General features: G+C 42.8%; 1 protein-coding gene across 1 annotated transcript in view; it reads left to right on the top strand.

Moving 5' to 3' along the window:
* cadm4 (cell adhesion molecule 4) overlaps nt 1-23761 on the top strand; it is a gene marked incomplete at its 3' end in the record, with an annotated part of 104235 nt that overhangs the window by 8986 nt on the left and 71488 nt on the right. The window contains exon 2 of the mRNA XM_084052245.1: nt 15849-15995. Coding sequence (XP_083908371.1) covers nt 15849-15995 — 147 coding nt within the window. The remainder of the gene's footprint in view (nt 1-15848; nt 15996-23761) is intronic.

The following is a 23761-nucleotide window of genomic DNA, read 5'->3' as shown; positions in this document are numbered from 1 at the left end:
GAGAGACAATCAGACAAAATATGAAAGGAAGCACATGGAAGGACAGAGTATTGCAAAGAAGAGAGAAGGCCTTAAAAAAGAAAAGACCCCAGCCAGCACAAAACATTTCTCTCGAGGTCTGTGGGAGAGAAGGGAGGGCATAGAACGCCTGATTTATTATACTTTGTCGTACGCAGTGGCGGGGAAAAGTACTCAAATGTTTTACTTAAGCAAACGTATCGATACTGCAATGTAGAAGTAGCCTACTCTGTTACAAGTAAAAGTCCCGGAATTCAAAATTGACTTGAGTAAAAGTACAAAAGTATTGGTATCAAAATGTACAAAAGTAGTAACAAAAGTAAAAGTACTAAAATGTTTGAAAATAGCAGATCTACAAGCTCACAACGCGTCGCATCGCGACGCGTTGTGAGCTTGTAGATCGGCTATTTTCAAATAGCCTAGGTATAAAATAGGGCTAAAGTGGTTCATGTATGTTCTATAATGTAATAATTTACATCTGCAAAGTAACTAGTAACTAAAGTTTTCAAATAATTGTAGTGGAGTAAAAATAGTAGAATAGTAGAAGTAAAAGTACAGACAATTGGAAATACTCCAGTAAAGTTGTACTTAAGTACAGTACTTGAGTAAATGTACTTAGTTACTTTACACCACTGGTCGTACGACGGTATCACGCTGCGCTCGCCGCCAGTCGAACAGAGTTATACATTAAGCAGAAGGGACAAGGATGAGGATGGACAACGGACGGGGACGGCTCGCGACACGATGGTAACTAGACTAGAGAGAGAAGAGGGATAGGCAGAGGAGACAGGAGGGAAGTGGGAATCAATGATTTGATCAGACACCTTGTGTGTGTGGGGGGGGGTGGGGGGGTGGGGTCTGAAAAAAGAAATGGAGTGGATGAGATTTAGTGGTTCTCAACCAGGGGTCCGGGGACCACCAGTGGTCCTTGAGAGAGGGTTCCTAGGTGGTCCCCAGCTAAATGATGGAGAGTTGGTAACCAAATCGGGCCCTTATATATCTTTAACTCTTGAGAGCGTAAAATGAAACCGAATGGACCCTTACGGGTCCATTTGGTTTCATTTTACGCTCTCAAGAGTTACATTTCTGTTAAACGGGGGGCTCCTCATGCGTTGAAAGAAGCATGAGCTCAGTTCGGGGCTCTCCCCAGGCTGGCAGAGGGAGAGTAGCGCCCAGGATTACAGCTTATAGGCATTGGCACTGGGTGAAAAAAAATAAGGGTTACAAAATTGTGGGATAAAAAATTAAAAATATAAATTATTGTTAAACATCTGCATGAGTTAATTTACAATAAGTAACACAATTAGAGAATGTGTATACGAATTGTTATTTTGATCAAGGTCTGCCTGTTATCTCTCCTATTGGTACCACATCAACCGCACAGCATGGAATTGTGGACAAAAATCTTATCCAACGATAACAAAATATTCAACCTTTTGAGTCTGAGAGTCTAAATCTCATCAAATGCCGAATAAATAATGGACCTTGATATGAAAAGGGTTGAAAAACCACTTTGTTAGAGAGAGAACCAAGGCAACGGCAGCCTAGTGTTATGAGTTTCCGGTCTAAAGTAGGAACAAGTGAGAGCAAAGCGAGAGAGTAGAGAGAGAAAAGAAAAGAATGAAAGAAAGCTTGAGTCACAGACGGAGAGAATGGGAGGTTGTGGGGTGAAGAGAGGAAGTTACTGGAGAATGACAATGAAGGTATAATGAGAGAGGCCAGCCCCACATTTGTAAAGCATTGTGTATTATTTATAGAAGGTACTCTTTTTATTTTATTTTATGTATTTTTTATTATATGCCGGATTTGACTGGCATGCCGCTGCTTGCCGGGGAGAGATGGAGTGATACTTTTAGACTGGAGAGAGGAGAGGGGGGGTGGAGAGGAGAGGAGAGATGAGAGAGCAGAGGAGAGGAATGGAGAAGAGGGGATGGGAGAGGAGATGAGGAGGTTGGGGAGGAGTAGAATAATCTCAAAGTCAGCTATTTCATAGGAGCAGTACACCACAAAACTCTGATTAACCTGGAGTAAATGCTCCAATGAGCACACAGACACACATATACGCGCGCGCGCACACACACACACACACACACACACACACATACACACACACACACACGCGAGCACACGCACGCACACGCACGCACGCACACGCACGCACGCACGCACGCACGCACGCACGCACACACACACACACACACACACACACGCACACACACACACACACACACACACACACACACACACACACACACGCACACAAGCAGCGGTGCAATTAATTTGCATATGTACTTTCTGAATCTGGCTCGCTCCAGCGACCCGGCGGGATAGCAAGAAAATATTGTACGCCCAGATGGGGAAGAGAGAGAGAGAAGTCGCTAACAGATGACCCACAAGAGTGGGAACTTTAAACGGGTATATTGTTGTTTTAATTAAAGACAGGAATAGCACAAAACGCAAGGCCCCCCTCACCACCACAGAGAGAGTGTCTTGTCTTTCCCATCGATTCCTCCTCACATCCGTTTTGCAAAGACAAACCTAAGTACCTGGTTTGCATCCAATCAAAAGATAATTAGCCCATTAAGACCCGGAACGCATCTGTGTCATTTTTAGATTTGAGCTAAAAAAATAGCAGATATACAAGCTCATAGCGCGGCACCGAGTGCCGCGCTATGAGCTTGTAGATCTGCTATTTTTGAAAAATCGTGAAAATGTGTGCAAATCTTTGAATATATATATTTTTCAAAGCAAACATTTTTAACTCAAATCTTTGCTTCTGGGACCCCCTGGAACAACATATTTTTAGATGGGGGTCCGCGGCCAAATACATATAATGTTGGGGGTCCTTGACATGAAAAAGATTGAGCACCACTGATAAACATAAGTTTTTTCAGAATACTGTTGGGATTTAGAAGACATTTTGTAGAATCGGCTTCAGGTCTTTAATGGGTTAGAGGCAATGAACAGGCTGTCGATGATGTGAACCTTCCGGGATGCAGAGCGGTTCGTGTTGCTGTTGTTTGTTCTGGGTGTTAGTACCCTGTGTGTATGATGGGAAATGTGGAAGCCTCTCCTCACCGCACGCACCACTTTGCTTTTGTTATGTATTAGCCATTCTCAACCTGTGGCACTGGGCGAGGCCGTGAGGATTCTCAAGTGGAGGCCCACTTATCCTCAAGTGGGCCAAATAATTGGCAGAACACTACATATCGTTCTCCATCGTCTTTGTTGTGATTGTGGCGTGAACTCTCTGCTATCCACTTGAGTTTTTTGAAGGATTTTTTGAAAGAAAAACGGTTTTCTGAAAGAAATGTATGTTTCTATATCAGTGGTTCACAAACTTTCTCATGTCAAGGACCCCCAAAATGATATGTATGTATTTGGCCGCAGACCCCCATCTGAAAATATTTTGTTCCAGGGACCCCCCAGAGCAAAGATTTGAGTCAAATGCTCCCTTTAAAAATATATATACATTCATAGATTTGCTCAAATGTTCAGGATTCTTTTTAAATAGCAGATCTACAGGCTCATAGCGCGGCACCGAGTGCCGCGCTATGAGCTTGTAGATCTGCTATTTTTGAATAGCCAAAGTATAAATAATGGTTATAGCTAAAATCTAAAATGACACAGATGCGTTCCCGCAGATTGAATGGGTTAAAACTACAGTATATAGTTGTCATTATAGTTATAGTGCTCGTTGTGAAACGGCCCTCAAGACTTAATTGACGACGTCAATTGATGTCATGCTATTTTTCATTCACTTTGAAAATCTCCGCTTTGGAGATTTTCAAGTGGGCCCTGATCCGTAAAAAGCTTGGGAACCACTTGTCTTTTCATACTTTGACTATGGGATCCCTACGGGCTGTAAATCTCATCGCCGAAAATAGCCAATCTACAAGCTCACGCCGAGTTACGCCGCAACAATGCGTTTTGTTCTTGTATAGGTCCGCTATTTTCCCTGAATGTTCGCCCCCCAGAATAGCAATGAATGCTGGGGTTCATGTGGTTAAATAAAAGTGCTTTGGCAGAGTGCTAGACCCTTTATAAAGATGCATCTGAGAGGGAAAGCCGGCGAAAAAAAAGGGAACCGAAATAGAAGGACAGACAAAAGAAAGGGGAAACGAACAGAGAAGGAGATAAAGATAGACGAGATACAGACACAGCGAGGCGGTAATTCAGCCTGCTAACCCCACGCCGGCAAGGCACTTTCTAGAATTTACCGTGACCCCATGCAAGCGAGTCCACCTGGCCGCTTCCCAAATCCTCCCCCTTCCCTCCCATCATCCTTCCCCCTCTGTCCCTCACTCCCTCCCTCCTCCTCCTCCCACCCTTCGCTCCGTCCCTCACTCCCTCCCTCCCTCCCTCCCTCCCTCCACCTCCCGTCCTCCTCCTCTGTCCCTCGGTCCCCTCAGCATAATAATTCAACCTGCAACGGGCGAGGGGAACCATTATGTTGACGGGCACCGGGAACACAGACCTTGTCTTATGAATTTGTCCGCATATTATTTATTTATTTGTTTATGTACTTTGAAATGATAGGGCATTCTCGCGCTCCAGTGCTGTAGTAGTAAATAAAAGCTTTTCTTTTTCCTGTGTGTGGGGGGGGGGGGGTCACTGACAAGAGAGCTCAAGGCTTCAAACCAGCTCAGCACTGCTGCTATGAAATACTGCCCCCGCTTGGCTGAAAAGAGAAGTCATTTTCTTTTATGATTTCTCTCCCTCTGCCCCCCCCCCTCTCTCTCTCTCTCTCTCTCTCTCTCTCTCTTATTTATCTGTTGATCATAGCCGTCACCATGGCACTGCTCTATTGATCGCTGCCAGCGTTCTCTCTTAATATAATTCGACGCTCGTGGAGTATTTTATTATTGGCCGGATTTTAATGGGGGCCAGATTAATATCTCTGTCAAGGGGGGGAGGTTCTCTCTCTTTCTCACCTTTTTCCCTTCATTCCCTCTCTCTCTCTCTCTCTCTCTCTCTCTCGCACGCACGCACGCGCACACGCACACGCACACAGTGACACACACACAGTGACACACACACACACACACACACGGTGAGCACAGTACGTTATTGGCATTCTGAGGCTCAGGCCTTAGTATTTGGCCTTGAAGTGAATAGAAACCCATAAAAATCCCCCGGTAAAAAAAAAAAAACACACCAAAGTGCCGCAGCCCAGCTGTGGGTGTAGCTGTATAATTCTGAACTGGTGGAGGTGGGGATGGGGTGGGGACGTGCATCATATCTGATATCTTTCCTCCAGCCCCATGCCAGCTGCGTTATTATACCCCAAAACCATCGCTTCCTATAAACTCCCCGCTACGACGCTATCATTTCCTGCTTAGAAACACCATCTCCCGCCCACCTCCCTTCCACACACCCGCCCTCCTCAGTCTCCCGTGGCCCCAGACGAAGGTTCCACAGTTAGATAGCTAGCGCTAGCTAGCAACTGTCAGTGGGTGGTGTCTCTCGGGCATGCTAGGCAAGCCGACGGATGATGCCATTCTTGGCTCGCTCAGCGGCGCGCTAGCTCGTGGGCCTTTATCCCATTAAGACCCGGAACGCATCTGTGTCACTGTAGATTTCTTTGGGCTATTCAAAAATAGCAGATATACAAGCTCATAGCGCGGCACCGAGTGCCGCGCTATGAGCTTGTAGATCTGCTATTTTTGAAAAATCGGATTTTTTTCAAATAACTGTTAGGATTTAAAAAACTTTTTTTTTTTTTTTTTTTTTTTTTGACCTAAAGACCAAGGAGATATGATTTTTTGAAGATTTAGACTCCCATCCACTTCCTTGTTAACTTAACACTTAAAAAGTCTGTATCTCGGCTCCTGAGTACTTTTGTTTTTTCATTGAAAAATCTCTGGCAGTCTACTGCAAAAAAATCTGAAATAATTGGCAGCCAATGTGTTAAGAATCGCCTCAGGTCTTCATGGGTTAAGGATATATGGCTTTTTTTCCCCTCCTTCGCTCCTTCGCTACACCACCACTCCAGCTAATTTCCTTTTGAAGAGGCAACAGCTGGCGAGGAAAGTGGATGTATAAATGGACACGTAATTAGTCGTGTTGTTTTTCCCTCCTCCGCACAGAAACGCACCAAACATTTGACCACTCTCTCTCTCTCTCTCTCTGCCTCTCTGTCTCTCTCTCTCCTTCTCTCTCTCTATGTCTCTCGACCGCTCTTTCCGCGGGGTCACTTATCACCCAAGATTGTCACACCTTGCTTTAAGTCACGGCCCGCGCGGTGGCGTCATTACAATTCGCGCCGTCTTATATACGACGGTGACCGAGGCCGGTTGCCACGGAGATGAGTAATCATAGCCATTAGGAAAATAATTGGGATGGCGGTGGCAGGCCCTGATGGCCAACCCGATATGAATCACAATATTGATGTAGAGAATGGGGGCAATAATGACTACAATTAGTGTTAATTGTCAGGACTTTGTCTCTCTCTTCCAGAAAGTCCTCTTTATCTTCGTACCCTCTGCGGTACTCTCTCTCTCTCTCGTCTCCTCGTGTCGTCCCAGAGTTCAGTTTACACGGCGTGTCTGTCTGTCCCCTGACGTGATGAATATGTACGGCTTAGCGTATTGCATTAAGAGCGATTAAAATCTCAGGGAAAATTAAATTTGGATGAAGTCGGAGGGATCGGGTGGTGTCAAAGTAGCTTAACCCGTTAAGACCGGGAACGCATCTGTGTCATTTGTTTTTCTTCTTCTTTGGGCTATTGAAAAATAGCAGATATACAAGCTCATAGCGCGGCACCGAGTACCGCGCTATGAGCTTGTAGATCTGCTATTTTTGAGAAAATCTTGAAAATGTGTGCAAATCTTTGAATACATATTTTTTTAAAGCAAACATTTTTAACTCAAATCTTTGCTTCTGGGGGTCTCCCTGGAACTAAATATTTGGAGATGGGGGTCCACGGCCAAATACATTTTGGGGGTCCTTGACATGAAAAAGTTTGAGAACCACTTATTATAGCAACATACGTTTTTTTTTTTAAACTGTTAGGATTTAGAAGACATTTGTAGAATCCCCAGAAGCAAAGATTTGAGTTAGCTTGTTAGCTTTTGAAAGATTTTTCAAAAAATAGCAGATCTAGAGCTTGTACATTTTTGGAATAGCCAAAGAAATCTAAAACTGACACATGATGCGTTCCCGGTCTTAATGGGTTAATTGCAATATGCCAACTGTCTCTCGGAGTCACACTTGCAGTACGGTATGCACCCACATATGGTCACTGACACACACTTATTACACAAACTCAACTTCCTTATCTCACACACACACACGCACACACACACGCACACGCGCGCGCGCAGGGGCATACGTAGTCAGCCCACGCTTGGCTGCAGATACAGTATAGACATTTATTTGGGCCCCAAAGCAGTCAAGTCAGCAAGTCTTGCCATGGCAGCCACCATCTGTTTGTCTCCCAGCGTTTTCTGCTTTCTGAAGGTGTTTTATACAGAGCGCCGGGGCTCCTCTCCACCTAGCAGAGTAATATATACTCCTGCTGTCTGTTATCGAGCCTCCTTATTGCCTGCTTTATCACGCACTTCAATATTGATGTTGCTCTTTGTCTTAAACCATATGAACGCCACTTGTGAGTTTCGACACAGACAGGGGGGGAAGGGGGGGAGGGTTTGAGGATGCAAATGCAGATGCAAATCAGATCAAGACAGTGGTGGAGATTTGTTTTTCTTCTTTTGGGGTGGGGGGGGGGTGTAGCTGAGAGGCGAACGGCGTTTTCCTGGTGACTTGCAGGCGAGGGGTCGGGGGGCCGGGTGAAGTCAAGGCATAGACGGCTGTGTTGTTGATGGACAACGGATGCACGCTTATGAGAAACAACAAAAATAAAACCTGCCGAAACAGTTGCATGCATTAGCGCAAGATGAGGATAAAGGAAACATTCAGTCTAAATGTCTGGTTTGCTAATTCACAACTACTACTACTACCTTTGTATTTGAAACTTTATTTCAATAAATATTATAAACTTTCACGACAGCCTAAGTATCATTTATGAAAAGGCTACTAGGCTACAGTGAAGTCGGACTGAATGACTGAAACATTGTTTTTTTTACTCTCTTGGTGTTTTGTTGTAGGGGATTATCTGGCACATGTATCTGTTATGAAAGAGAAATTGTATCATGAGTGAAACGACTATAGTCCTTGGTAAACCATAAACCTACGTAGACCTACATCTAAACGAGTTGCCATATTTACATTTCCTTACAAATTACAATCCCAGCCCCACCCGCCCCCCTCGCCCGCAAGTCGCTAGGAAAACGTTGTTTGCAGCTGAGAGAGCTGGTTTTGCCTCAGTGAAGGCGATGGTGGTGCACCGCTCCAGGCTAACATGCCTTCACATTGACTAACGGTTCGGTGAATCGTTTGAATTCAAACAGAGGGTCGTCGTGTCCGCTCCGCTCGCAGCAGGGAGGCTGGAGTGGCAGCTAGACTGCATGGGGTGTAAACAAAATGACCTGAGAAAAAGGCTGGGGGTCTGACCTCAGCATAATCAAGCATGATTATCCACCAGCTGCCATGGACGCATCAAAAGAGGCTCCTTGGAAACTGTGCCTCCGTCTTAATCCTCGCCTTGTTTGTTTGTTTGTTTGTTTAGGCCTTTAAGACCGGGAACGCATCTGTGTCATTTTTTTTATTTGAGCTAAAAAGCATTATTTTACACTTTGGCTATTCAAAAATAGCAGATCTACAAGCTCATAGCGCGGCACCGAGTGCCGCGCTACGAGCTTGTAGATCTGCTATTTTTGATAAATCGTGAAAATGTGTGCAAATCTTTGAATATATATATTATTTTAAAGCGAACATTTGTTTTCAGAAAACTGTTTTAAACTGGATTTAGAAGACATTTTGTAGAATCGGAACCTCAGGCCTAAATGGGTTAGGGGGGTCAATTGAGTGTGGTGCAATATTCTGTGTTTGGTATAGAAAGCATCTGTAAATTGTGCGTAGTATACGTCCTTGTGCACAAGCATGTATACTATAGCCTATAACTGCCAGTGATACTGAGAGTTTGTACTGTACATATGGGCATTAAAGGGACACAGACGACATATAGCAACATTAAAAACAAAGCAACAGACACATTTGAAGTTAAAAAGGGAGAGAAAGGAGAGAGGGTGTGGTGGGTGAGTAGGGGAGAGAGAGCCTGGTGATCAGGGAGTGAGATGAAGAGAGAGAGTGGAAGGGAGAGGGGTAGAGAGAGGTACATAGGGGGGTGGCATGGAGGGAGAGGGGTATAGAGAGGTACATAGGGGGGTGGCATAGAGGGAGAGGGGTATAGAGAGGTACATAGGGGGGTGGCATGGAGGGAGAGGGGTAAATGAGGATAGACAGAGGAAGAGGGGCAGAGAGGGGGAGAGTGACGTTCAATTTCCACCTCAGCTGAGATGGAACAGTAACCTTCAAAACACAGCACTTAAAACATCCTTCATTTTCTCCCTGTTCATCAAACAAGAGCCAGGTGTGACTGTGTGTGTGTGTGTGTGTGTGTGTGTGTGTGTGTGTGTGTGTGTGTGTGTGTGTGTGTGTGTGTGTGTGTGTGTGTGTGTGTGTGTGTGTGTGTGTGTGTGTGCGTGTGCGTGTGCGTGTGCGTGTGTGTGTGTGTGTGTGATAGAGATAAGGAGACTGAAAAAGAAAAGGGATGTTGAGTAAGTGTAGGCGTAAGGGAGAGGATGTGGTGAATAACTCAACAGTATACCGTATGGATGGAGAGTGTGTTCTGAGTGTGTGTGATTAAAATGTAAACCATTATAATTGCCATCATTCATCCTTAGAATACAGATACAGTATATGCCAGTGCACGAGCTGGCGTTTGCACACGCACACACACACGCGCACGCGCACGCACGCACACACACACACACACTGACACACACACACACACACACACACACACACTGACACACACACACACACACACACACACACACACACACACACACACACACACACACACACACACACACACACACACACACACACACACACACACACACACACACACACACACACACACACACACACACAATGGCTGATTCTTCGCTTGCAAAGATCATAGAGGAGTTATGAGGTTGGGGTCATTTTTGCTGTTGCTTTGAGGGAGACAGAGAGAGGGCCATGGGACTGCTTCTCATCTAACATCAACCAGGGTGATTGATACCATAGGAAGGTTTACCAGAGTGTCTCATAGGCCTCCAGAGAGACAGTCTGTAGGGTGATGGAGAGGGCAAGCATCCATCTTCTTCATTATGGGGGACTATGGTCAGTGTTGCCAGATTCTGTGAGAGAAACAAGCAACCGGGTCTAGGAAAACCAGCCCAAAAGAAGCGTACATCAGCTATTTGAAAATAGCAGATCTACAAGTTTACAACGCGCCGCGATGCGACGCGTTGTGAGCTTGTAGATCGGCTATTTTCAAATAAAATCTTGCGGGGAAATTATAATAGGCAGATCTGGCAACCCTGACTATGGCACCATAGACCAGACGTGGCAGCAGAGAACTGTAGAAATGTGTGGCATCTTCATTGTGGCTCCTTGAGTGTTATTGGCAACACCAGTGGTTCTCAAACATTCATGTCAAGGACCCCCAACATTGATATACTCAGCCAAGGACCCCCATTTCAAACGACTTCGTGCCAGGGATTCTCCATAACAATATTGCTGTTAAAGGTTTTCAAGATTATTACATTTTTGCTACTTTTCACAATTCTTTAAAAAATAGCCAGTCTACAAGCTCACAATGCATTGCGATGCATTGTGAGCTTGTAGATCTGCTATTTTCCAATAGCTGACGTATAAACTAGGGCCCCTTGGGGTCCCCAAACCCCACATTGAGAACCACTGGGCTAGACGCCCTCAATCAACGTGGGATCGATGGCCTGAACCTGCAGCTGAAGCTTCATGTGTAGTTCATGCAGCCAGACAGTTATGATGATGGTGCCAGCCTCTTCAACCTGCCAGGAAGCTGTCCTCTATACTGTATATATATACTGTATCTTGGCACAGGATGGTCACCTGGTCTGTGGGTTAGTTTCAAAAGCCAGCTGGGGGTCAATCACTGGGTTGAGACGCGTGTGGAGGAGGCATTCCAGGAGCTTTTTAGAACACACACAGCATGCAGAGAGAGATGGGCCAGTATCCCTTGGTGTCATTACTACAGTATAGCCTTATTGGCACAGGATGGTCACCTGGTCTGTGAGTTCTGTTTCTAAAGCCAGCTGGGGGTCAATCACTGGGTGGAGACGCGTGTGGAGGAGGCATTACAGGAGCTTTATAGAACACACAGCATGCAGACAGATGGGCCAGTATCTCTTGGGGTCATTACTATATATCCTTATTTGACTTAAGGCAGGGATATCACCTTGGCGCAGCGCCAGGTCTTTGGCAGCTTCGAGCAGCGGAAACATGATGCTCACATGCTCCAGACATGCTAGAGTCCGGGGACCACCAGGGGGTTCTTATATGGGTTTGTAACTCCGAGAGTGTACAAAAGGAACCAAATGGACCCGTGGTCCATTAGCACACTCTCAAAGTTAAATTAGCACTGAGAATTTTACAGTGTAGATTGGGGTCCGAATTCTTTTTAAAGATGGGGTGCCGTGATTTTCAGTGACCCCCCCCCCCCCCCCTAAAACAAGATCATCAGGTATTATGGCTATACTAGGAGGAAGATTTTTCTTCCTCTGCACCACCCACCTGTCCACCTGTCCTAGTCCCTCCTCCTCCTCATGCCCACACCTGTTGTGTTATGATAATGAGGGGGAGGGTATGTTTTTACTATGTCACTAAAGCGCTGTTTTTCTATTGGCACGTTTGACCCTCAAGGTTTCAGCCTCCAGGTAGAAACTCAAAATACCATAAAAACACCACCAGGCGGCTTAATGAAGTTCTATCAACCTCATAGACACATGAAAAACAGAAAAAGTGCAAAACCATGGCACCACCTCTTTAAAAAATGGTTCCATTCGTACACTCTCAGAATTACAGGACCGTATTGGTCCATTTTGGACCCCTGCAGGGGCCCCCAGACCTGACGTTGAGAAACAGCGTGCTACAGCCTATACGTGGGAAGTTGCCTTCTTGTCTTGGTGTGTTTCATGTACTCCATGTGGACGCCATCGACCACCACGGTGCCTCGACGCCTCTTCAGCCATCGGATGGCCGGCTCGATTTCTTGTGTTGTGTGAAAGCGTTGGACAGGGTGGATGGATTGGCTGCCCGGGGGCTCTGTGCAGCTTGTGGACTCTCGTTGATTGCCCGGAGGGACGACTGACTGCTCTGCGATTGACTAGTTTGTTGTTAGGCCAACCAATGGTGTAACTTCATCACTCAGAGACTCAGTCAGACAGAGACAATCACATTTTATAGGGCTTTGGCCCCGCTGTGTTGGTCTTGCCAAAAACATTGGCTGCACTACAGAGTATAGCAATACTGGGGCCTGTAGACTCACTTCACAGTTTCTCATACAAGTGCTAAACCACTTGTTTGCACACATTATAGGGATTGTTCTAATAGTAGTAATAATAAACCTTATTTGTATAGCCCTTTAACAGAGTTACAACGTGCTTCACCCAGCATCAAAGATAAAAGAAACAAAGGAAAAATTGTGCGATAAACATAATAAAAGGATAGAAGTGTAAAAAGTGTGTGAGAAACACAATGAAAGAGCTTAAAGGGATAAAAGGTGTCTGAGGAACATAATAAAAGAGCATAAAACGATAAGAACAGACTGTAACCCGGTAGTAAAAGCAAGTCTATGAAAGTGTGTGTAAAAAGAGAAGAGTGAATTTGCTATAGCCATTCCAGAGTCCAGGGGTACCTCGTCTTCAATCTTCACTTTTACATCCTGTAAACCATGTGATGTGACAATAAAGTTGATTCTAGACTTTGAACGACCATATAAGGGGTCCTGCCCCAGGATCTCGGGTCTAATGTAAACCTATAGCATCCCAATTCTAGGCCGAACATGCAGTGAAAATAGCTCTAACAAGAGATCTACAAGCTCACATATCAACCTGAGGGGACCTTGAATTAAAAAGTTTGAGAACCACTGCCCGGGCTAACCAATGAAGGGAGTGTAAAGTTGGTGTAACGTGCTCAGCTCTTCTGGTGTTAGGTCTGCTGCGTTCTGAACTAATTGGAGACGACGGGCCGGGTTTTTTCTTTTTGAAGCAGAGTACATAGAGTTGCTGTAATCTGGACGGCGGAGGAGATGAAAGTGTGGCAGAATTTTTTTTTCTAGATCAGCAGAAGTTACAAAAAGGTTTAATTTCAGGGATGTTTCTTAGCTGGTAACATAAAGGTGTTTGGACAGGGTGCTGTTGTGTGTGTGTGGGGGGGGGTTCTCTTCTTTCTTTGCACAAACTGGCTCACTAATATACACACTCAATGGGCAACGATCCAATCTAATCGACGCAAAGTGAGCATTTTCAGTTCCAATCGATTATTCTGCTCAAAGAAAAAGAAGCAGAACGGTGTTTGTTTGTCAGTATCAATGCATGTGAACACAGCATTGTTCACAAACTGCATACATAGTAACTTACTACTGTAGCTAAAGATTGGATAGGGGGTAAAGGGCTTTTCACACGGGAAGAGACTGAAGTGCCTAGTAATTCATTTTCAATGAGAGGCCAGCGTTCATAAATATATAGCGTTCAGGTATAGGGAGGAGTGGGCAATCTGACAGGCGGAGCGACAAGGGGGCGCACTCTCGCAAAACTGTCACGTTGGTGCTCGTTTCGCACACACACACGCCCCACCCACCCGCGACAAGAGCTGGATTGTGGGCAACTTTTTTGTCTAAGTGCCGTGCAGGAAACGGATTTGACACACGCTGAAGCAGGCGTAGATCGCCTGCATGGCGTTTACTTGCAGAGCGATTTGTCTGTCTGTGTATTGATGACATGAGGAATGCAGTGAGGCCCCGCGCGCTGATCCATGCATCTGATTGCATGGTGATTGTTTCAGAGAGGGATTTCCTAATTGTTGGATTATCACACTGTGTGGGAGCAGATATCTGAAAATGTATGACCTGTGAATAGTGAGAATAAGTTATGTGTTTTGTAATATTAAGGCTTTATAGTTTGTCAGTGTTTGGTTAACTATGTTGATAGTATTAGAACTATGCATGATGCAACTGTGCTTAATTGTTGCTGTAATCAAGGGATTTAGAACAGCTGCTTTGATTAGGCACATGTGTGATTTTAGTCCTGTATATAAGGCCAGGGTCACAGTGACCTTCTTCAGTACAAGTGGGTACAAGTTGGAAAAGACAGCACTGGGGTTAGACCAGAAACACTTTTCTTACCGTTTTTGTTTGATTGAGTTTTACACCTTATTGGACACATTTTTAGTTTGAATAAATGAAGAAAATGTACTTTGGAAGACTCTATTCTTTTAGAAACGGGTAAGATTATTTTTGGGATTTTGGCACCTAAACACTGTAAAACAACATCTAAATAAACTGCAGTATAGCCCAAACACGATCGAGGCTACACTATCAGTCATCCTCTGAAGCAGTGTGGTTTAGCCCATTAAGACCTGAGGCCGATTCTACAAATACCTTCTAAATCAGTGGTTTTCACACGTTCAAGATTTTTCAAAAATGGTCAAAAATAGCAGATGTACAAGCGTGGCACGAAGTGACGCGCCGTGAGCTTGTACATCTTCTAATTTGACACAGATGCTTTCCTGGTTTTAATGGGTCAAACATGCCACGCTAGCGTTATTTTCTATTAGCAGGTGTTTAAACGTGTCCTATTCTATGAATTTAACTGCTAGTGAATGGCTAAATAGAATGCTATATAACTGAGTTGACAGTGTCTCTATCACTCCTAAGCATTCATGCCTTTTATGTTATTAATGATTTGACAATGTTTTAATCTGCTTGGCAATCATTAATACGGCTCCAGCGATAAAATCCAGTGACGGACAAATCTGTAATAAAATTATAGTGGTTTGCTTGTTGGTGAGCTGATGTAAATATAACATGATTGTGTTAGCTGGGCACGTATCGATCGTATAGGATCCTGAGTCTAATGGAAGTGTTATTATACTATCTTGGCAAAATGTGTGATTTCGAAAAAATATCAAATCGTTGTCTGAAAGAATCTATATAGTATGGTATGGTGTTTGTGATTCACACCACTATACTCACTAACATACATAATATATACTGTAGTTCCATCTCAGCCATACCCAAATATGCCAGCAGTCTATCACGTCAATACTATATGATCTCATGTTGATGGCTATTCAAAAATAGCAGAGATACAAGCTAATAGCTTGTAGATCTGCTATTTTTGAAAAATCGTGAAAATTTGTGCAGACCTTTGAATATATATATATTTTAAATACATATCATTTTAGGGGGGTCCTTGACATGAAAAGGTTTTGAGAACCACTGCATTAGGGGTCATATTTGACGACATCCTCAATATTTGCGGATTCCCGGATTTATCAGTATTTTGTGGACAACCGCTGATCTGACCGACTTCTCACTTGGCACATGACTCCCCCAGGTCCTCTGCCACACACACACACACACACACACACACACACACACACACACACACACACACACACACACACACACACACACACACACACACCAAGTTGGAAGGCGTTCGGTCGTACAGGTCTTGATATATGCGGGGGACACGTGGACCGAATGGACACGCCATGCAGAGATCCCAGCGCATTCATTTTTCACGAGGCATGTGTGATGCCTTTATAAATAAACTTTACCTTACCTTGCCTAACCTCTCTCTCTCTCTCTCTCTCTCCCTCGGGTCACTCAGCACGCTGTCAGGCGGTGCAGGCGGAGAACGTGACGGTGTTGGAGGGAGGCACGGCGGAGATCTCCTGCCGCCTGCAGAACTACGACGGCTCCATCGTGGTCATCCAGAACCCTCGGCGACAGACCCTGTTCTTCAACGGCACACGAGGTGTGTGTGTATGTGTGTGTGTGGTTATTTTTGGTTTTTTTTTCTCCTTTATTTATTCAGGGAAGCCCATGAAGCTCTCTTTTTCAAGGACGGCCAGATAACAACATATAAAACACATATATAATGAGAAACACTAGCAAACATTTGAATCACATTACAATGTCACAGATGCACAGGTGTGTGTGCGTGTGCGTGTGCGCGTGCGTGCGCGTGTGCGTGTGCGTGTGCGTGTGCGTGTGCGTGTATGTGTGTCTAAGTGCGTGTGTGTGCGTGTTTGTGCGTCTGAGTGCGTGTGTGCGTGTGTGTGTGTGTGTGTGTGTGTGTGTGTGTGTGTGTGTGTGTGTCTGAGTGAGTCTGAGTGTGGGTGCGTGTGTGCGTGTGCGTGTGCGTGCGCGTGTGCGTGTGCGCGAGCGAGTGCGTGTGTCTGTTTGTGATAGGGATGTCATTATTATGCAAATCCACAATTCAATATGACTTTAGATTTCAGGGTCACGATTTGATTTGAAAAATATATATATATATATTATCCTTTTTTCTTTTATCTTTCAAAAAACATACTGACGGCAATGGCATCGTTAGAGGATTGTGTATTTCAAGGTTTGCAAAGTGTTTCTCTTAATTTGTCACATGCATTTACAGTACAATACAACTGTGACAGTTACAGCCTCCTCAAAGATAAAAGACAAAAAATAAAAAATACAGTGAGAATATCAAAATAGTCATAATAAGCTAAATGTAAAAAAAAAGTACAGTACAAAAAGCATACTTTGCAAAATAGAATAAAAACAACATAAAATTGCATCAGCACAACCATAGACTAGTGAGGCTGTAAACCAGTACAGTGACAGTCTGTCTCTATATATAAATACTCTATAGTTATATAATAAATAGCTCAGTCACATATAGGTGGCTTATTACTGTATGTAAAGTGAACAGTGCCGTATAATAATGAATACAGTGGATGCACATGTGATGTGCCTGTATGTGTGCTGGTGTGTGGGAGTCACAGTCCATTATAGACTACAGTATTCGTCACAGTTTTGAGCTCAATAAGAGACTTCACCCATTGAGACCTGGAACGCATCTGTGTCATTTTTTGATTTGAGCTAAAAAAAGCATTATTTTACACTTTGGCTATTCAAAAATAGCAGATATACAAGCTCATAGCGCGGCACCGAGTGCCGCGCTATGAGCTTGTAGATCTGCTATTTTTGAAAAATGTAGAAAATGTGTGGAAATCTTGAAATATATATCTTTTTCAAGCGAACATTTGTAACTCAAATCTTTGCTTCTGGGGGGTCCCTGGAACAAAATATTTTGAGATGGGGGTCCTTGGTCAAATTTATATACATTTTGGGGTCCTTGACATGAGAAAGTTTGAGAACCACTGACATAGTAACATAAGTTCTTTTCAAAAAACTGTTTTAGAAGACATTCTAAAAACTGACATTTTGTAGAATCGGCCTCAGGGTTAAGCCGGATAGTTGCGTGCCGGTGTGTGTACCGGAAAATAGCTGATCTACAAGCTCACAACGTGTCGTAGTAGCACGATGCGTCGTCAGATATTGTAGATCTGCTATTTTCCCACAAACCTAGTATGAATCAGAGCTCATAGCTCGGGGATAGAAACAGTCCCTGAGCCTATACTACTACATCAGCCCCCCCATGTTCCCTCTGACCAGATGGTGCTAGCCTGTGGCAGAGTGAACAAGCAGTTGTTGGAGTGACAGGGCTCTCTCCCAGATGACCCTGTGGGCCTTCACCCTTCTCCTCTGGGTGCAGAGTTCCCTGCATTGAGCTGCCAGCTCAATTCTGGTCATAATGCTGCACCGTTTTAACCAGTGGTGGACAAAGTACTCACTTTGAGTCACGTTGAGATACAGCTACTCCTGGTCCATATTCTCAATTACAAGTGAAAGTTTGCTCTGTCAAATTTGGACTCTAGAAGCCTACTTGCTTTGAAACATACTTAAATATTTCAAATAAGGTACATGCTTTTGAAAGTATTAAAACATGTATTTGCTTTAGTTTTTTTTCTTTTTAACCCATTTAAGACCTGGATCTGTGTCATTTTTAGATTTGAACTAAAAAGCATTATTTCACACTTTGGGCTATTCAAAAATAGCAGATATACAAGCTCATTGCGCGGCACCGAGTGCCGCGCTATGAGCTTGTAGATCTGCTATTTTTGAAAAATCGTGAAAATGTGTGCAAATCTTTGAATATATATATATTTTTAAAGCGAACATTTTTAACTCAAATCTTTGCTTCTGGGGGTCCCTGGAACAAAATATTTTGATGGGGGTCCACGGCCAAATACATATAATTTTGGGGGTCCTTGACATGAAAAAGTTTGAGAACCATTGATATAGAAACATACGTTTTTCAGAATACTGTTGAGATTTAGGAGACTCGGCTTCAGGTCTCAATGGGTTAATTGAAATGTAGTATTTGTACACACACACACACACACACACACCAACAGCTAAGACTGCTTGGCAACGTGCCACATTGATAGATTGCTCAGACCGATTAAGGTCAAGTCAATATGAGTGTGCACACGGATACAATCAAGTCCTGTGTTTTTTTTGTTTTTTTTAAACAATATGTTTATTATTTTTAAACAAAATTATAAGACTTGACAAGACAAACTTTACCCAATATTCAGACATATTACATAGAAGCAGAAACAAAACAACAAAAAAGACCGGGCACCTAACAGAAACCAAAATATTTTTTCTATAAAGCAGAACAACACATGGGGCAAATGCAACAGCGTCCCATAAAGTGCATAAAGTCACAACAGTTTATGAGGTATTTCCATTATCATCATTTCGAAGCATGTCAATCAAGTCTTGTCAATAGTGCATGGAGGTTTTGGGACGCATGTTTTTAACTATGTCTAAAAGTTTACTTTAGTGCATTCAGTAGCAGATGTCTGTGCCAGCACAGTGAAAGCTGACAAGTGATGGATTGTGGATTGTTTGGGTGAGTGAAATGTTGATTTTTTTCCCCCTCCATTATTTAACTTTCTTTTTTCGAGTTGTGTGGGGAGAATCATAATGGAGCTGCAACAATAGCCTCGCTCCCCTATTAACTAAAATGGTGATTTTTCTCACCTCCAGTGCAGTGCTCCACCTATATTCACATGCAATTAAGTCTGGAATATGGGTCTGGCTACAGATTACTGAGGACATCTTTTGTTACATTTGATTACTATTCTTGTTCACAAACAATAGGGAGAGCAGCTGTCCATGTGTTCAGACTGATTCAGGAAGAATTGTTGTTCATACTGTATATTGATCCGGAATAAAAAGTTAAAATTGACTAAAGTATGTTTTATATTTTTTTAAATCATAATTTATTTTTGGTAGAAGAAATCTGCCATTGTTAATTTGTTCGGGCAAAGTATTAAATACATATATGAATTGAAAGCATACATTATTTTTTCCGTACTTGTATTTTGAGATGATCCCCTAATAAAACAAAACTAAAAAGTCAATTACCATCTAGTTGCTGCATTCAGCAACGGGCACGGTGCCAAGGACCACAAACTATTTTTCAGATCTGTCAAGGATAAAACTATGTGTTTTATGCGTGTGTGGCTACATGTACAGTATTCAGAAAAAACAAATAACACACATCCTCCGTTCTTTTGGTGCTGAGCTTTAACTGTAAAAACAGTAATAATGAGACAAAGATAGGGCTCGCAACTCAGTTTTGTGCTCCAGGTTTTATTCAAACAAAACAGCTCAAATACATGTACAGTATGCCATGCTTGGAGATGCATTCCTAGGAACTTGCTGTCCACAGCTACAGATCACACAGGGAAGTCATACCAATATTATCGCTTGTCTTGTTTCTCCAAGTCTTGGTGTCACAGATGGAGGAGGTTAATTTGCCAAAAAGCTCAGCTGTGTCTTTAGGACACCTCGTCGCACGGCACCACGTGACGAGATCGTGCAAAAGGCCTCGTACGAGGGCCGATTATGTCACAGCGGCACCAGCAGGCTGTCTCATTTCGAAGGCTCGTTCGAATGTGTCCTCCTTTTCCTGATTTTGAAAGATACAACTGATATATCCTATCCTTCAGATAGTGTTGGGCAGTAACACATTATAGTAACACATTTCTGTAATAATATTACAGTACTTTTCCCAGTAACAAGTAGTACATATAATAACAAATGACTTTAATACAGTACTGTACTTCAATATTAGAGTTTTTACCCTGCCACATAAAGGCACTCGTAACACATTTAACACCCCTTGGTGGAACAGCCGACCAAGATAACTACTGTAGTGTCTGTATTGTGATTTGCATGTCGTCAGCATTTCGGAGACAGGCAGTCAGTTCAGAGTCAGGACTCTAGTCTGACTTTTCCCCCAATGAATAAGGAGTGGAGTTACACAGTGTCCCTAATCTCTCAAAGAATTCTTTTTTAACTGAATGGGTTCCCGGATTGCATGCAGTGTCCCTCTTACCTTATTTCAAAGTCCATAAAATGAATGGATCAGTTGGATCTCCACTCCTACATTACTGTACGTGTGATTTCCCCCCCGGATCCGTTTTCACACTCTGGCACATTGCAAACTCAACTCCCGAGAAGGATTATATTATGTTATGTCCAGATGTCGGCGGTGAGATATAGTCCGTCTCTTTAAATGCTTTCTTCAGCTCAACTTCCTCCAAAGTGTATTCCTTGTCCAGATAGCTTGAAAATTATATATTTTTTCTACTGGGCGGTCACACATTGAATACACCAAATTTAACTCTGATGTGTGTAGAAAGGGAACCAAATCCATTCCATTTAGCTCTTCGGTGTTAAATCAGCACTGAGGAGTTTACAGTGCAGGCTGCACAAACAAACAAAGTAAAAGCATGCAGACCAGCGTTGTAGAGGTTCTCAATGTCAAGTGCGGGGACCACCGCAAGGTCCCAGAGATTAAAAAATAAATAAAAAGAAAAAAGGTATCAAATGGGGTCTGTATGGCCTAATACATCATCAATCAATTAACTAAACTCATCAGTGCTTATTTAACTCCAAGAATGTACAAATGGAACCCTGAAACAACATGAGAAAGTGGTGTACACGCTGCAGAAGAACACTGCTAGTGGTGCAATCTTTTTAGGTAAAAGATGGCAATTACCAATTTTGTGAGGTGTAATGGGACTGGTGATGTGTAACGGAAAAGTAGTGTAACTAGTTACTGTACGGTTGGCAGGTAGTAATAAGTAAAGTAATAATATTACGTTTGAAAAGAGTAACAAGCAATTAGTAATACATAGATGTTATAATAGTTTTTGAGTAACGAGCCTTCAGGATAGCCTACTTCCCAGAATGCATTTTTGCACCAACCACAGCTGTAGCAACAGGGAAGCAATGGTGGAGGAGAACACGGTTATAATTTTCTAAATACCACTGTTGTGTCACAGAATGTAATTTTAAGTTAATGTTTTTTTTTTGGGGTGGGGCAAGAATTTAGATGTTTAACCAATTAAGGCCTGAGGTTCCGATTCTACAAAATGTCTTCTAAACAGTTTTCTGAAAAACCTATATCAGTGATTCCTAAAACTTTTTCATGTCAAGGACCACCTAAAATTAAAATGTATTTGGCCGCCGACCCCCCATCTGAAAATGTTTTGTTCCAGGGACCCCCAGAAGCAAAGATTTGAGTTAAAAAATGTTTACTTTAAAAATATATATATTCAAAGATTTGCACAAACTTGTCAAGATTGTTAAAAAAATAGCAGATCTACAAGCTCATAGCGCGGCACTCGGTGCCGCGCTATGAGCTTGTATATCTGCTATTTTTGAATAGCCAAAGTATAAAATAATGGTTTAAGTGGTTACACAGATTTTCCAGGTTTTAATGGGTTAAACTTCTGTCGGTTGATTTATCAAGATAGAGCCAACTTGAAAATTAGCTTGGAGTTTTTTCCTGAGATGTGAGGTCCCACGTGTATGCCTCATCACAATCTAACAGAGCGGGCGGTCAGCGCTCATGTACCCCGCTGAGAGACGCCTTATCTCAGCTATAGCAACGTTTGAAATGTTCCCGCTGGCTTCTGATGTCTCTGTAGTTGTTAAATATGAGATATAATTTGTTGTGCGTATATCTTAACGAGCAATCTTCGGTTTCAACTCCTCTTTGGTAGATTAGACTTTAGAATCGCTGCCTCTGAGAGAGAGGAAAAAAAACTGGGGGAAAAAAATGCTTGATTGAACGTGTTTACTTTAATTCAAGGGACATCTGAGGAAGCCAGCAAGCTCATTCTCTGGAGAGTTGCCGAGTCTCTTCTCCGGCAGGAGTTATTAATTAAAAAAAAAAATCTAAGTGTTTATTCATATTTATCGTGCTTGATTCGTGCTCTCTGTCATACATGATTTGTTACACGTGTTCATCTACTCTTTATTTTTTAATTGCATTAATACTATTCTGGTTATTCATATTTCATAAATAAAATCTGAGGTCCAGACTTTAAAGACTGATACAGTATATATCTGATTCTATAATATGTCTGATTTATATAACTCTATTATTGGTAGTAGTAATTGTAGTAGATGTGTCATTGGTCATGCGCACCACCATCAAGATGAAAGAAATATACATTTCTTTATAATAATTGACAGTTTACTCAAATGCTCTATCACCAGACTGCCTATAGTACATTATTAATGCTATGTTATTAATTTCACCGTACTAGTACTGTACTCTACTCTTAACTTCCTACATATATTGCACAATGAAACTAGTAGCTATAGTGGTGCCTTAGGTAAACAGTACATTGTTTATACTTTTATATAAGGCTGTACACTCAAGTGTTAACCACCTGCAGTTAACCAATTAAGAGGCAAATTCTACAAATGTCTTCTAAATCCTTACAGTTTTCTGAAAACATATGTTGCTACTGTATATCAGTGGTGCACAAACGTTTTCATGTCAAGGACCCCCGAAATTATATGTATTTGACCGCCAACCCCCATCTGAAAACATTTTGTTCCAGGGACCCCCAGAAGCAAAGATTTGAGTTAAAAATGTTCGCTTTAAAAATATATATATATATTCAAAGATGTGAACTCAAAATTAGCAGATCTACAAGCTCATAGCGAGGCACGAAGTGACGCGCTATGAGCTTGTATACTGTGTCTGCTATTTTTGAAGAACCAAAGTTTAAAATAATGGTTAAAGTGGTTAAATTATAGCAAACATTTCACACAGACACTGTCCAGGTTTTAATGGGCTAAACATATTTATAAAGATAACATCGCAGTGCACATCATGAGCCTTGCACAGGCCAACAGCATCATTGACTTGTATGTAGCGTAACTGATATCAGCGGTCAAGCCAACCATCCATCTCAGTACAGTACATGTGAACAGCGTTCAAATAATATAAAATGAATGATTCGTATATCTCAAATAGTTTCCCACTGCCTTGTGCTTTTCTACTTGTCTCTTTATCAGCTTGCCGTTTCAGAGCAAAGCCTTTCGTTTATTTTGAAAGCCAAGCCCTTCAAAAACTAAAGTGAAATGTAAATAGACACAGTCCTGTGTCTGCTCAAGCCTGGGCCTGCCCATGCAGGTTCATCGGTTCGCCAAGAATTCAACGGAGTTGGATTTGGATGGCGTCTGGAGCTGGGCCTCAGCTGAGAAGAAGACCCCAAAAAGAGATTGGGGGCTTTGCCGGCATGGCACACAGTCATACTGGCTCATTTACCGGTGCACTGACTGCAGACCTATTCCCTCTAGACTTCAAATTTTGAC

The sequence above is a fragment of the Gymnoscopelus microlampas genome, assembly GCF_963454915.1.
Source record: "Gymnoscopelus microlampas genome assembly, chromosome: 3".
Classification (NCBI taxonomy): Eukaryota; Metazoa; Chordata; class Actinopteri; order Myctophiformes; family Myctophidae; genus Gymnoscopelus; species Gymnoscopelus microlampas.
This window is presented reverse-complemented; position numbering and strand designations above follow the sequence as displayed.